Source organism: Poecilia latipinna, unplaced genomic scaffold (assembly GCF_001443285.1).
Source record: "Poecilia latipinna isolate Pla-1442-1.1 unplaced genomic scaffold, P_latipinna-1.0 Scaffold1457, whole genome shotgun sequence".
Taxonomy (NCBI): domain Eukaryota; kingdom Metazoa; phylum Chordata; class Actinopteri; order Cyprinodontiformes; family Poeciliidae; genus Poecilia; species Poecilia latipinna.
In genome coordinates this window covers 93,283-109,255 of record NW_015114073.1, presented here as the reverse complement: position 1 = coordinate 109,255, position 15,973 = coordinate 93,283, and the positions used below count along the sequence as shown (strand labels likewise).

General features: G+C 38.5%; 1 protein-coding gene across 1 annotated transcript in view; it reads left to right on the top strand.

Moving 5' to 3' along the window:
• The window catches only part of LOC106962766 (arf-GAP with coiled-coil, ANK repeat and PH domain-containing protein 3-like), a 78,578-nt gene that overhangs the window by 47,533 nt on the left and 15,072 nt on the right, over window positions 1-15,973 (top strand). Inside the window, exons 3-9 of the mRNA XM_015057380.1 lie at window positions 1,455-1,574; window positions 2,126-2,179; window positions 11,686-11,744; window positions 12,117-12,300; window positions 12,924-12,968; window positions 13,047-13,142; window positions 14,248-14,322. Of these exons, the coding sequence (XP_014912866.1) occupies window positions 1,455-1,574; window positions 2,126-2,179; window positions 11,686-11,744; window positions 12,117-12,300; window positions 12,924-12,968; window positions 13,047-13,142; window positions 14,248-14,322 (633 nt within the window). The remainder of the gene's footprint in view (window positions 1-1,454; window positions 1,575-2,125; window positions 2,180-11,685; window positions 11,745-12,116; window positions 12,301-12,923; window positions 12,969-13,046; window positions 13,143-14,247; window positions 14,323-15,973) is intronic.

Here is a 15,973-nt window from a genome sequence, read left to right as displayed (position 1 = left end):
ATTGTAAGTCAATGTCGGCCTATAAAATGCTGCGGGGGCCACATAAAATGACATGGCGGGCCTTGAGTTTGACACATGTGTTGTAGAGTGATGCAGGAAAACTGGTCCATGTGTTTGCTACTGCTTGGCTGGACAATATTTATTTTTTGCTACTAGGATTTCCCAGATTCGTAGCTCTGTAAAAGCCCTTCAGCTGATCCCAAATGCTGCAGCAATATTAAAATTAAAAGGAGAGATCATCCATCCATCGTATATGCCTGCTTATCCATTCAGGTCGCAGAGCAGCTGCTGCGGTCTCTTGCGGTCTCACTTGTATGAGTGAATTATATTGGATTGAATTGGATCTCAACTTGATTTTATATAATTGGATGTGAATTGAAGATTTTTTTTTTCTAAAAGTAGAATTTGAAGCTGATCTTTTCTTTATTTGGCTCCTTTCTGTGGAACCATCTGCTAGTTTCTTTCCATAAAGCCCGCTCCCTGTCTACTTTTGAGACCATACAGTGTAAAACATTTTGAAAGTGGTTTAACTTGAAAATGAAGATTCACTTTCTGCCTTGAGAATGCAAGTAAAGTCAACAAGAACATAATTTTGAATTTAAGAAAGTTGATTTAACAACCAGAGACAAGTTTCTAAACATTGTTTTTTAAGTTTCGACTTAATAGTGTAGTTTAAACCAAATATCTTTTTCACCAAGTTGAACAAGCACACATTTCTTATTTTCATTCACATTTTCAAGTTAAAATAGCTACTTGTTTTAAGTTAGAAGAACTTAAATGGAGCAAAATATCTGACCTGGATTGGGAGAAATGGCTCGTGGACTTTTACCAATGACAAAAGACAAATGCTACAACTAGCAAAATCTGACGCCACTCTATTTTTGTTTACATTTTGTGAAAAGGGAAGTTGTGCTCAGTGTCTTCTTCAGAGGCTTTTGTGTCATTTCCTTCAGTGGTTCCTGGTGCAGCGCCACCACAGGTGAAGGAGGGAACTGGTTTTTCAAAGGTTTTGGCTCATTTGAAAGGGAACCACCCCACCTGAAAATGTAACAAATGTTACAACTTTGTTCCTCAGTTGAACCAAGTCTGCTGGACTGTCAGGTGATGGTCAAAACATAGCTTCTTCTGTAGAAACTACTCCAGGTCAACTGTTTCTGCATGTATGTGTTTCTACTTTCTGCCCTTTCAACACCCAGCTGGTTGCAGTACAGGGTCAGAATGATCTGAAGCTAATTTTGGAATATTTTTGGCCAAAATCATTTTCATTTGAATATAATTGAATTCGGCCTCTTCTTGTTGTAGGATTTCTTCTTACGATGACATTTACTTGCAAAGTACTCCAGGCTCAGTGCAACAACAACTGAATCATCAAAAATACGACTTTGTTTGGACTCCATGAATCATTCAGTAATTGTTTGATTGAACCATCTGGGTGACTTTTCTTCCCCCTCCAGCTGGTGAAGCTATGCAGCGGGATGATCGAGGCTGGGAAGGCGTACATCAGTGCCAACAAGCTGTTTGTCAACGGCATCCGGGATCTGTCTCAGCAGTGCAAAAAGGATGAGATGATCTCGGTGAGGTTCTGACAAGTTCACTTCCATTCCACCTGCAACATACAAAACTATGTCTTTTATTTAGTCAGTGAATGAGAAATCCTCTAATGTTTTGGGTGTTGGCCTTGCAGCTCTGTATTTATGTGAACAAATGTTATTACTAACAGATTAGTCAGTGAGAATCATATCAGGCCTGGAAGAATTTGGCTGGACCGTTTTAATGGTTGAAGACAAAAGCTCTAATAAAAGTCTCCATGGCTTCTGCCTTGTGATTAATTGTTATTTTCCTATTAAATTCTTGTTCATGTTTTCACTTTCCATAATAAAGTAAGGAATGAATCGGGAAAAGACGTGAATCAGCTTCAGTAATAGCTATTTCCAGTAGGTTGTTAAAAAACACCTCTGTTACATTCCTCCGCTTTGACGTCCAGATCACTTTCCTCCAGCTGGAAGTCAAATAAATAATGTTTTTTTTTTTTTTTTTGTGACAGATTTGCTTCTTTATTTCTCAATAGATTAATAATGGTAGAAGTAAGAAAAATGTTTTGTGTATTTTGTATTTTTTTCTACAGGAGTGCCTGGAAAAGTGTGGGGAAAGCCTGCAAGAGATCATAAACTACCACATGGTGAGTTCAGTTTATAATGGACTGTTAATACAGTACAGCAACACAATGTGAACGCTAGTACTCACAGCAAGCATGTCTTCCATTTAATACAATGTGATGGCCACATTTTAACTAACTTCACTCACTGTCAGTATCATATTCCACACAACAAACATTTAATTTCTACATAAAAGCGTACTAGTTTAGTAAGAGCAAACTAAACTTGTTTTTATTGATTTATATGTTACTTTATACATCAATAAAAACAAATGTAATCAATGAAAGATTGTGATGGACTCTCATCTGCTTTTCCAAATAATAATAATAAAAAAAGTTCAACCATAATTTCCATTTTGAATATCATTATTGTGCAATTTGTTCCTTTTTGGTTTTTCATAAGTCCAGTACTCACTCTGTACTTCTGTAAATTACTGGTAACTAAAACATTTTTACAATGCCGATTTAAAAAAAAAAAAAAAAATAATAATAATAATCTGGTTTTGAAACTCCTGTGTATCAACATTCCCAGCCACTTGTGCATTGTTTTGAATGCTTTATGTAGAATCTTTCAGTAATTTTTTATTATTATTATTTTTTTTTTTTTGCATTCCTCAAAAAATAGTATGCCATATCACAAGATGTTCATCCAATATAAATAACAGTGTCGGGAGGACACAATTTCTGATTTATTGTTATGTGTTAGTTTGCAAATCATCAAGTTATTTACTTTAGCTGTAGAGGAGTCTGTTGTGAGTGATCCAAAGTGGACGTCACGCTGTAAACTTTACACAGCTTGGCAGATAAGGAGGATTTGTGTAATATTTCTAAGCAAAAGCAAATTGATGACAGATATTTTTTGCATCTTATATTTGTGGTTATTCAGTAAAAGATTATGTGGACTGTAGTGTCAGTAAGTTAATGTTTTTTTGGTGTCTGGAAAATTAGTCATTTCAAAAACCTTCCAAATGTAATGCAACAAATCTGCAAGCACTGCCCTCCTAGTAGCAACCCCAGCAAAGCGCAGTCTGTTACCTAGCAACCCCAGTGAACTTCAACCTGTCACCTAGCAACCCAAGCTGAGCTCCAGGACATTTGATCAGCTGGTTTTATTGCTGTATGCGTTTTACAATGGCTGTTGGAAAAGGCAAGTGTTTTTATGTTGATTTACCATCCAAAAACGTGCTACATTCTTGCTGGTTGTGCAGGAGTCTCTACTTATACTTTTCAAAGATGTACAGTTATACATCTCATTCTGAAAGGAGTTCAAAATAGACAGAACTGAGCGGACTAAAATCTCATCATGTAAGAATGATTTTGTGCAAAAATGAATTGAACATGTTTTGTATCTGTCACGATCCGTGTTTCTGTGTGTTTATTTTTGAGATTTTCTGTGTTCAGTCCTGTTTTTCCTGAGTCTCTGTCCTGTCCTCCCCGTTGATTGTTTCCCAGGTGTGTCTCATCCCCTTGATTACCCCATGTGTATTTAATCCCACCTGTTGTCCTTGTCTCTTGTGGGATCCTTGTCGTTGGTCGTCTTATGTCAAATCTCGTCGTGTGTAGCCAGTTTCTCTGTGCTGTCTGTTCCTCAGTCAGATGTTCCTTGTGCTGTCCTCTGTTGACCTGTTCCTTGGAATTCACCATTAAATTCATCATTTTCACTTCATCCTGGGTCAACCTGCGTCCTTATCCTCACCTCAACAAACCACCCCCATGACAGTATCGCCCATAGACCTATCCTTCTCTGTTCGTTTTTAACAGTGAGATTTTACGGAATCAACCTTGATTTATGGCAGACAAAATTGGCCTCTTTTGAAAGATGTAACTGAGCAGCTTTGTTGTCATGCATTTAGCTTCCTGCTCTCTGCTGAAGTCTCATGACCGGTTTGAAAATAGCAGCATGAAGGAACAACAAATTTGAGTTTGTGTGCGCAAACAAGAACATTGACTTCAATTCGACTTTACTCTCCATAAAGACATTTGAAATATTAACTTAGTGGAAGTGAATTTGAAAAGATGTTGATTTTTTTCTAGAAGATTCTTACTGTTTTTTTTTCCTTTATAAAAGCTTCCATTTGAAATTGTGTTGTCAGTGCAACCTGGTAGTGTTTAGGTATGATGTCGTTACTGCTAAAATAAATTAATAAATAAAAAATAAAAAACGCACACACTAAAGATTGTGGTTTCGGACTGACCAATCACTGACAAAGGGCTTGTCAAATTCTGGTCAACTCATTTTTTAGTGTTTGGTTGCAGAAGATTTACTTTTTATAGGTTTTTGAATTATTTACTTGTTTTTAAAGATATTTTAAGATTTTATGTTTGAACATTGTTGTTTTTGCATCAGTTTGGGTAGCTGCTTTGATCTGTTAGTTTGTTAACCAATGAAAGCTCCACTAAAAATTGAGCTTTGGAGCTACATTAAAGCTGCATATTTTTCAAATCTGCTTTAATTCTAACTTTGTTTCAGTGTTTGCTCAAAAGAAATGTCAAATGGGAGTTTTTCAAACACCGTCTTCTTATTTCTGGCTTTAGTGATTCATTTTCCCTCCACTTGAGCATGTGCTTCACCGCTGTGTTGCTTCCCCTCCTCACTTTTAAGGCTCCTGACCTTCTTCACCTCTGTGGGTCTCTGTGGTCCTTCGAAGTCCTCTAACTTCAACCAACAGTGCTGCAAATTGCCCAGCCTCGGGCTGCTTGTGTGTACGGTCTCTGACATTCCTCTCTGAAGCTGCAACGATTGGGAGTCCAAATCAGCTACTCCTTTCTTTCCATTTGCTCCCAATATATTGATGTGGAGAGAGGCCAGAGTTTTGAACAGCAACGGGAGCTTAAATGGTTCAGGTCATGTTGGCAGGCATCTAGATTTAGCTGCTGAACAATAGTAACCCTGCACAACCTTGACATTTTGCAGAGTGCATTACATAAACTGCATGTATGGATGTTGTAGGGACCCCATGAGCTCCTCTGTGGGTTCAAGTTCCTACTTTAAAAGACCCAAGGGGCTTTGGAAAGTATTTTAAAGACTTCAGTTTCATTTCAAATTTTCCTTGGCTGCTGCATGACAATAAAGTCAGTCATAAAATGTTTCTGAATGAGACTGCAGATTGTTATAACCTTGCATACTAGACTTTGGACACTATCACTAGTTCAGAATTCTGGATTTATTAGCTTTTTTTGGTTTCAAGTCTCACCAATTCAATGCTTTTTATGCAACTGTAATTAATATAATTAATATAATTCTGGGAACAAGTTGTTGCCACTTACAGATCTACCCCATTTTCACTTTTTTATTACTCTTAAATGTTTAAATGCTTTAGACTTCAGAAAAAGATACAAAAAGCTAAATTTCAAACTATGATTATATTTATTAAGAAACAAAAATCTATTTAGAATAAGCAGAAATTGAAGAAATCTGTAAGGAGACAAATATCTTTTGACAGCACGGTCAAGATATTTTCATGTTGCACTCAAAAATTAGAATATGTCTAATAATTTGAATTACGCTGAAGGAAACCAGCTATTATTTGTGACATTTAAAGCATATATTGCCAACCTAATTAGTTTAATTGTGACATATGAACATGATAATACGCCAAACTGGAACTTAGCGGCCTTAGATCCAGAGCGACACAAGAAAAAAATCATTATTTTAATCTAAGCAGTTTGCACAGTTTCAATCTCTGCTCCATAAGAGGAAATTGGTGCAACTTGCCAAGAAAAAGTCCTACAGACAAGCTCCTGTAAAAACACAAACTGGTGTGAACTTTTAGGCGGAGAAGAGATTTTTTGGGGGTGGAGGGTGGAAAATGCCTGGTCAGCAGTGAATGGATGTTACAGTAGAGAATTGTTTGACAGAGGACTGTTTCTCTGCGACACTGGTGATATTTCTTCTTTTTAAACACGGTGACCACAAGAACAAGAACTTTTGCATCTGAACCAGTAAAAATATACATCAAACTGGTGCAAAAATCTTTCTAGCATGCCAAAAATATCAATGGTAATGTCGAATTTGCATGCACAGCCCTCAAAATGTAATATTTTTACAAAAATAACATCCCAGGAGTTCTTCTCTCCATAATATTGCATTAACGATTGAGGTTTTGCACAATATGAGGCTCTACAAAACCATCCTGGTACCATTGAAATAAATCTTAACTTAAGAGAATGAAGGGCTGAGTTGAGCTTGGGCCACATGGGTGGTCTTATTATTTAGCTAACTGAACAACAATAATTATTTTCAGATCATTTGTGTGAGCTTTGCAACCACAAACAAGAGTTTTATGCCACTGCTGTGATGACCATTACATAAAATTAGCTTTTATATACCAGTTCTTAACCTATATTTTTTCCCAGAACCTTTCTATCCATCAAAGTCGTCTGTTGTGTGCATTTCAACTCCAGAGTCCAAAACCAGGCTTTTTACGTAGATTAAGTACTCAGACTGTGAGCAGTGCAGGAGTGCTGCATTGAACTAGGAACACAGATCTCCACCAACCACTACAGCGGAGTCCAGAATACCATTAAAATCTGTAAAATCCAGCCAAAACAGCCAAAGTGCAGTTATGGTTTGAAAGCCACATAGTTCAATACCAAAGCTGCGTGGAAATTTGTAGCTAGATTGAATTATAATTGAGCTGCACTGAGACGACTCCTGACTATTTATGGGAGAGAGGAGAGGACAGCGGAGCTCAGATCAGGAAAATAAACTCGCTATAAAAAGATATAATTTAGGAAACTTACATCGTGGTTAAGCACTGAAGCTGAATTAAAATCACTTGTAGCTCAGAAGCGAGCCAAGATGTGGCTTTTAGGAACATTAGCCACACACACACACACACACACACACACACACACACACACACACACACACACACACACACACACACACACACACACACACACAAATGATCACTTAAAAGGACTAAAGCAAAATCCCACCACAGAAAATTAAATCACTGTCTCATTTCACATTTCAACCAAAATTCATACAAATGACACCACATACCACTTTCTGTTGGTCAGAAGACAAGTTATTGTTCTGTTGTTGTGGCCCCTAACATTTCCTGACAATAGTATGATCTCTTCATCCTTGTGATATTCTGAACTGATAAAACATTAATACTGCTCATTTATCTTGGTCAAGGGAAGCCATTACTCTTTTCCGTTTACTTCTTAACTTGTGTTCCCCGTGATACACTGTCCCTCTTTTTAATTGACTTTTTCACGCATTCTGCTGATTTTGTATTTTTCTCATCTTTTTTCCCCCTCAAAATCAATACTTCACATATTCTTCACACGATCACACTGAAAATAGTGAGATAAATGGTGAGATAAGGCCCTGAAGAAGAACCTTTTTGCTTAACCAAGAGATTCCTGCATTACTTCCATAACTCAGAACAATGTCCCTTCATTGACCTTAAACACACTCCGCTACGAAAGAGTCAAAATATCTAATTCTCCCAAGTGGTGATAAATGTTCATCTTAATGCACTGACTCGAGAAACATTTTTGTTTTTTGTGAAACCTCGAATGGTTATTTCATTACATTGTCGGCAAAGGAGGCCGATGCTGCGTTAAAGTTTTTCTTGAGGCTATCCGCTGTCTTGTTTTATTGAATAAGTAGACATGACTTTTGATTTCCTGGCACTCTGTAAGTTTATTATATGAGGGCTTTGAAACTTTAATGTTAAAAAGTTGTTTTTTTTTACCGCTTCCCACCTCGCATGAATTGTAGATGTTTGGCCTCCATCCGTCTGTCAGTGATTCTGTCAGGCCGACAGATCTTCTGTTTTGTCTGGTTCGGTGTGCGCGGCTTGGCCTGGGATCAGCTGGCGTCCTCCACCGTTGGCTCAGCTGGGCTTTCAGCTTCTCGTTTTTCCCTTTTCTTTCCCTCCAATCTATCAGAGCTGACAGTCTTAGTGGACAATAATATAATTCATCAAAGGTTTTCTTTGTTTCTTTGATGTAAAGTAGAACAGGGAGGGTGCATGCGAGTGCAGCATGACGAGGGGATTCCCTCGAGACGAATCAGCAATGTGGAGGAACATTCTTGCCCTCTTCTACACGCTCGTTTTTCAGTCAGAGAGCACAGCATCCGTATTTAACTGTGTTGCACTCCAGCCGCGCCTCAATGAATAAGAAATGATGATGGTTATATCTGCCACCGGAGAAGGATTTCCCTCTTTGTGCACGCTCTGCTGCCCTTTTGCAGCACACTCTCAAGAATATTAAATGGCAGTGTGCACATGGGAGCTCTGAGTGCCAGCCATGCTTGTCGCACCCACGCTTAAATGGCTCTAAAACCCTGGGAAGATAAACAAAAAGCGCATACGGTTGAGCATAAACGTGCAAAGACATCAGCACTGATCTATGAGAAGTGCTAAAGCGTCTTGGCCCATGCTTGCCTCAATTTCCTGGTGGCTTTTGCCAGTCCAGCACTACACTCCAGGACAAACACGCTCTGTTGGGGTGCTGGTGGAGAGCAAGCCAAGTCTAGCTCCTTCCTCTTCCAGAGATTTTCTCGTTCGCATGGACAGAAGAAACGGTGTAACCTGAGCAACAGTCAAGGTTCCTACACAGTTAATGACTTGATTTACAGTCACATTGTCTATATGACAAATAACTGAATTTCATTAAATATGTTTTTCAGTACTGGTTTTTAGATAAAAGAGGCACATAGTAGTTTTGTTGTCAAGACTACTTAACACAAGAGTGAAGACAAAGACCTCCAGTGGGTCAGGAGATTTTCAAGACCTAAAGTTTAACACATGGTTCAAGATTAAAGTGGTTGCAAAGGTTCAAATACCAGTTTCATTAAAATGTACCTCTTCTCACCTTTGGTATGTTGGGACACAACCAAGAAAATGAGCCTCTTGGTCCTTCCTTCCCTCCATCCATCTTTGTCCACAATTTAAGCAGGTACCATGTTTAAAGTTGCACTATGTAACTTTTATAAACAATATGTTATTTTAACATATTGTGACATAGTATGAGACAGATCATCTGTGAACAAATTGAGCTTTTCCACCTCCACCAAGTGCTACTATTGCTGTCTGAACAATTGCAACACTCTGGGTCAGAAACAACCAATAAGAGCCAGGAGAAAGCTTAGTGCTGTCAGTCATCCTCGTGTATGCGCTGTTAAATGTCCTAATGGTGGGGAAACAACTTAGCATTACAGGAAAACTATTTACACCGTGTTAATGGTGGGCATGCTAATTAGCCTGAGCATTCACTGCAGGCTTTGGTGTGGGAAACTAGCTGCAGCTTAGCAGAGAGCAAGGGGGAGGATGTGAGCAGCATGTACACAATCATAGTTGGTTGTTTATGATCTGGCGGTGTGTTTCTGCAGATGGTAGTAGGACCACAGGGAGAAGGCAGAGCAGCTAATTTTTTTCACAGATTATTTGCCTCTTGTCACAACGTAGTCACAGTTTTGAGAAATGTTACTTAAAAAAAATGTTTATAAAAGTTTCGTACTGCGGCTTTAAAGCCTAAGCTCTAAATTATCGGAGATCTCTGGAAATATTTTGTAACCTTTTTTTTCATCAATTTGAGCTTACTTTGAGCTTGATTAATTATAGATTTAGGTTTGGCTCTTTCACATGCATTAGTAATGAGGGGATACTGAGTCTAATATTAAAATAAAGACTTCCATATGAGCTTTCATCACTTATTCTTGAAAAACATGGATGTGGAAAGAAAATCCTCATCATTCATTCTTGAATTTCCTTTTAAAAATAATCTTATCTTATACTAACAACGTAATTGTTGATAAGACATATATCATAATAACTGAGCTTTTTAATCTATAAAGTCAATCATGGCTCCACAATAATTTTCCTTGATCTGAGGACTTTTCTACTCATGTCCCATATTTTTCTTGTATGTTTCTTTTAATCCATTATCTGAGAGCAAAGATATGATTCTCTTATTTGTTGACAAAACAGTTTGATGGATAAAACAAACACATTTCTTTAAACCTGCAGGATTTTAACAGAGCTCGACAGGCAGGGTGTCTGCCCATCCTTAAAAATTCGTAAATTCATGCATCTAAAATTAAGGCCTTAAAATGTCCTAAATTCATTTTAAAATGGAAGTTGGCCTTAAATAATCACAAGTATTAAATATTGTCTTCTTACCATGATTATTTAACCTCATATTTTGTATGTTTTTTTGTTTGTGTTTGGTTCATTGCATTCTATGACTTAAAGATGGTTGAGGCTATTGGTAACTAGATTCTAGTATGTCTTTGCTACCTAGCTAGCTAGATTTTTGTGTCCATCATAGGTAATTTCAAATTTGTCATCAACTGGCTGGACCACAGTCATACATTTCTGTGGAGACCCAGATGTTAAATTCCATTCATAATGGTCTTAAATAGCTTTAAATTTGAGTTGGTGAAACCTACAGAAATCCTGTAAAGGCAACCTGTTTTCTCCCCATCCTGTGAAAGTTTGGCGACAGTTGCCACAAAGCAGCCTAAGAATGCAACAAGCTGCATATTTAGCAGGCCAAGACGTCTTTTAACACACAAACAACATAGGCTGTGGAATGCTGGGTTAGCCGTCAGCTTTTAGTGTGTGGCTAACATAGTGCCACCATCCACCTCAGACCTGTCACCTCCGTGCTCAAACTAACCTGATGCTGCGCTGTGATGTTTGTTTCTGCTGCTCTGCTTGTTTTGCCTTCAGTCACCATGCATAAGGAGGCTTGCATCGGCACCTCCAAGACATATTTCTTTTTAAAGAGTCTGTTAAACCGCATTTTCGGTAAGAGGCCCATTCTAGTGCTAAGGAATGTAGTTGGAATCTACAATCTCAATGCTGAATACTTATTTTAATCCAGTTGTTTTACAGGGCAGTAAAATGTGTTCTTAAAGTCAAAATCATCACAAAAATGACACCCTTGGTGGTTTCTGGAAATCTACTAAAACTCACCACTTCCATGTTATATATAGAGTTTAAATCTGTCCTGTAGATTGAGGCTGGAGCAGCATAGCTGCTCATGTGTGGATGACAACATGTAGGTTTGGGCAGGATCTTCTGTTCTGCATTGGATGTGACTGCTGGGCGACAGTGAACCAAAAGCCTCTGCTCCTCCCCTCCCTCTCTGCCCGAGTGACCTATTTAACAGCAGCAGCAGCAGACGATGCGTTCAAGGGGCGCAGGAGACGTGGAAGGGGGCCTGAACTTAAATCCGCCTGTTATATTTAAATTAGAGGAGCATTCCCCCCCCCATCCATTGGTTCCTTCAGGCAGTCTTGATCAATTATGAATCACTTGTATGCATCATGTCGAAACAAATGGAAAAGATGTTCTTTGGCGCCCCCTGTTGGAGAAAACATACAGATGGGGTCTCCCCTCAAAGTGACTAAATTAGAAATACTTTTGTGCTTTACTCTTCAGAGATAGATTAAAGATAAACCAATTTAACAATCCACTAGTTTTGTTTGATGTAATCAGTCTAATTTTTTCCTCCACAATTCTTTAACAAGTGACTAAAATTTATTGTGTTTTTTTTTTCAGATACTGTTTGATCAAGCCCAGCGTTCTGTGAAGCAGCAGCTGCACAACTTTGTGAAAGAGTGAGACAATCAGCAAACATTTTAAAACCTAGCCTAATTTTTTTTCACTTTACATTAATGCACTACTTTTGGTTGGTTTAAAATATTAAATCACTATAAAATGTATCAAAATTTGTATTTTTAGCTTGATAAAATGTAAAGAAGTTTAAGGATATAAATACTTTTTCAAGTCATATGTCTTTTTTTTTACTCTGCAACCATTTTTATTGTGCTTAAAATACTAATCTGGGAACAACTTATGCATCAGAAACATCTGAAATGATCAGCAATGACTTAAAATACCCAGAATTTAAAATTTTAGGATAAAGTTTAGTGTGAAGTGTGAAGGAATTGTCTGGTTTTATCTGTATTTTTTGTGTGTATTTTTGACAGGGATGTTCGGAAATTCAAGGAGACCAAGAAGCACTTTGACCGGGTGCGGGAGGATATGGAAATAGCGCAGGTGAAGAACGCTCAGGCGCCCAGGAACAAGCCGCACGAGGTTGAAGAAGCCACCAGCGCGCTCAGCATCACCCGAAAGTGCTTCCGACACCTTGCTCTGGACTACGTCCTGCAGGTTAGGAAAATGAGCAGTGCAGATACTCAGACACTTGGATGAAAATCGACCAGTTACATCGACAAAGAATGTGGTTTAATCTGTTTGCCAGCAGCAACAACTGTACTTCCCTTCAGTTGTTTGTTTCATTTTATTTTAATTCCAGCAATGACAGCCGGCGGGGCATAAAGGAGACTGATTCAGAGTGATCCCACGGGTTGTTCTGCTCATGTTTTTCTGCTTCAGTTTGTCCCCTGGCATCCTTCTCATGCAGCTCTTAGACATCTGACCCTTATGAGCCCCTCATTTAATGTGTCTCTATGCAGAGAAGGTCAAAGCTGCAGGGCATTTCACTGAACATCTAAGTGACAGATTAAATGTAGCACAAAATATCTTTTAGGTTTGCATCGGTACGACATGCAGTGTAAAGCTTTTAACTCTGGAAATCCCCCTGGGGCCGTGTCCGCCGCCGCAGTGTGAAGGGAAAAAAGTCAATGTGGCCATGTGCAAGAGGGCACGTTGAGGATTGTCTTTGTCAAAGTTAACTCCAGTCAGGCTTTATGGTATTCCTGCACTTTTTGAAAAAGGAGAGGGAGTCATCTCAGTAGCCGGATTTCACTAATGTCTTTTGTTTTACTCTGCAGATTAACGTCCTTCAGGCAAAGAAGAAGTTTGAGATCTTAGATGCGGTATGTCAGAAGAAATTTGCAGATACATCCACTTATGATCTGAGACTTCAAGCTGATCTCTAATGTTTTCTCATGCAGATGCTGTCCTTCATGAACGCCCAGTTCTCGTTGTTCCAGCAGGGCTACAACCTCCTTGATGAGCTCGACCCGTACATGAAGAAACTTGCTGCTGAGGTGAGCAAAGTTAATGCGAGTCCCAAGCCTCTGTGCCTTCACGGATGCCAACAATCGGTTTTTCCATGATTCCTACACATTAAGGGAAAGTCTGCAATTAGATTTAGATATTTTCCAGTTCTAGATAAGTACGGCTAAAAATATATCCTGTTGTCTAAATGTTGCATCCATCCAACAATCTGTCAATCCATTTGTTGGTCTTTCTTTCCTTATCCTAATCTGGATTTTGAAGAGTCCCATTTTTAAGCTGCACTACTGAAATAACCTACATAAGTGCATGGGGATATTTAAACCTTAAAATGTGCTTAAACTCACTGGGAACACTGAAAGTTTGACTCTGGACATGTAAGTAGCTTTAACTTTAAAATGTGTAAGAACAGATTCTTTATATTTAAACATGAGAATTAAGCTGGAAAACATTCTTTTTTTGTCTTTGTTTTTGTTTTTCATTTTGTCTCTGTGCCCACAAGCTTGTTACATACAGTTGTTCTCATAACTGGAAGAATTTAATTTTTTTTTCTTTGAATATCAATGATTTTTTATTGCCACCCACAGTTAGTGGTTGGGGGGAGAAGGTATGAGCCAGTAATTATGTTTTCTTATTTTAAATAATAATGTGTCATACTTGGATTTGAGATTTCCCCAAATTGGCTCAATGACGCAAAGTTTAGGACACACATCTTCTCCAAACATAACATTTATAGCTGTGACTGCAAAGTTATATTTAAGTCTCTTCACTCCCAATGACTTTGTTCAACAGCTTCTGATGTTTGTTTCTGTGCTCTTTGGTTTAGTCATAGCTTTATCTGGGGAATCAAGCATGCAGCCTGTATTTCTTAAAGTGCCCCCTTTTGTAAATCTTGATACAGCTTCACCACTTTTTTCTTGGTCCAGTTGAACAGCTGAATTTATTCGGCTTAAATTAAGCATGATTCCTTATTTTCCACTTCTTCATTAGAGTTTGAAAAACTTCTGATTGGATTTCCAAATTCCTTTTTTACAAGATCATTATCTGTGTATATAAACTTGTAAGGACAACTGTATAAGCAGCATGAATATAGGATGTACTTTGTGTTCACATTTGCCATTTTGAACTGACTTTCAGCTCGATCAGCTGGTCATTCATTCTGCCATGGAAAAGAGGGAAATGGAACATAAACATGCAACTATTCAGCAAAGGGTGAGTTGCTGTTTCATCCTGTTTTCCTTTTGAATACTTGAATAAGTCTGTGTTGAAAATAATAAATTGCCTTTAGTTAATTGTCCTTATCAGCTGCCTACAGAATTTCATGCTATGCTGATGATGGTAGCCTGTTTGTACCCAGTATTTTAATCTTTGCATGTCTTCTGTATGTTGTGATGTTTCTGCCACAGGTTTGTATCTTTAAATAGGTGGACAGGTTGCTGCTGAGCTCCTCCTTTTGAGTTTCAGTTGTGACTTGTTCCTTAGTATCTGTTGTGACCAGGAAGGGATTAGACCTGTGCAGCTGGGAGGTGTTTAATTAATCTGCCAAACAAAGTATGCCGCATTGATTTAAGCTTCAAATCAGGTGGAACTAAGTGTTTTAGGACGTTTTAATCCTACTGTTGTCGTCTGTAGATGGTTGACACATGTCAGCACATATGTGTGCCAATCCATAAGCCAGAGCTTCAAAGCACTTTTAGTCTTGTAAACTACTGACTGCAAAGTTTATTTGTATTTTGGTAAAGGTGACCCTATAACAGCAGTGACAAACCCAGACTAGGTTGAATTAGAAATGACATTAACTTGGTGATAATTACAAATTGTTGAACTTTTTCGTGAACCGTTTCTGCTATTTGAGTATGATTTAGGAAGATAATTAGTTTTCAGGACTGGTGTTGCTGTGGATGTTTTTTTTAAAGTGCCAATTAATAGCCACCAGAATAATAGGGACACAGAGTTACTACTTGAACCCAAACCCCATCAGACCATACTTCATCAAGCTAAACTGCCTAAAACTGAACCCCATTAGTCCATCCCCATCAGACCAAACTACCTAAAACCAAACCTGTTGAGTCTGACCCTCGCAAGTCCAAATCCCACTCATCTGAACCTCATAAATCCAAACCCTTTCAGTCCGTCCCCAACAGACAGAACTTCTTCAGACCAAACCACCTAAAACCAAACCCCAACAATCCAAACCTCATCAGTCCGAACCTGCCTCAGATCAAACATCAGACCTGAAAAGGTGCTATATTGTGTCTAATGCTGACCAGACTTCTTTGGGCCAAATATCCTCAGGTAAAAGGGCATCAAAACAAACACCAAACCCAAGGAAAATGTCTCTTATAGCAAAGCCATGAAAGCTGAAAGCAGTTCCACTGTTTTATGTTGTATGTTATGATATAAAATGTAAAATATCAATGCCACTGTGTCGAAAATACTGCACTTGACCTTCCACCACCATGCCCTTAGTGGTTAACCTCCACCAACATTCGTGTCGACTCTACATTAGCTACAGCACTTATTTTGCATTCTAGCAGAGACCAATATATTGAATAAGGTATTGAATAAGAATGTAAATAGTTTCTTTAGCAATACCAAAACCAGGTGGTTTCAGGAAAATGTCTAGCAGAAATGAATTGAATCCATAAAGGAGGTCCTGTCTGGCATCTCCATCTTTAATAATGCACCAAGTGTTATTTTTGGCAGGCCGGTGTCTGTCTGATGTACACCCCAGGATCAGTGGCCATCTGGCAGACAGCTCTGCTGTGTTCCCCCTCCAGGCGTTGTAGTCTCTGATATGGACAGACCCAGTGGGAAGGGTTGGGGTTCAGATGTGTAGCCAGTTATTGATGCATTTCTGTCT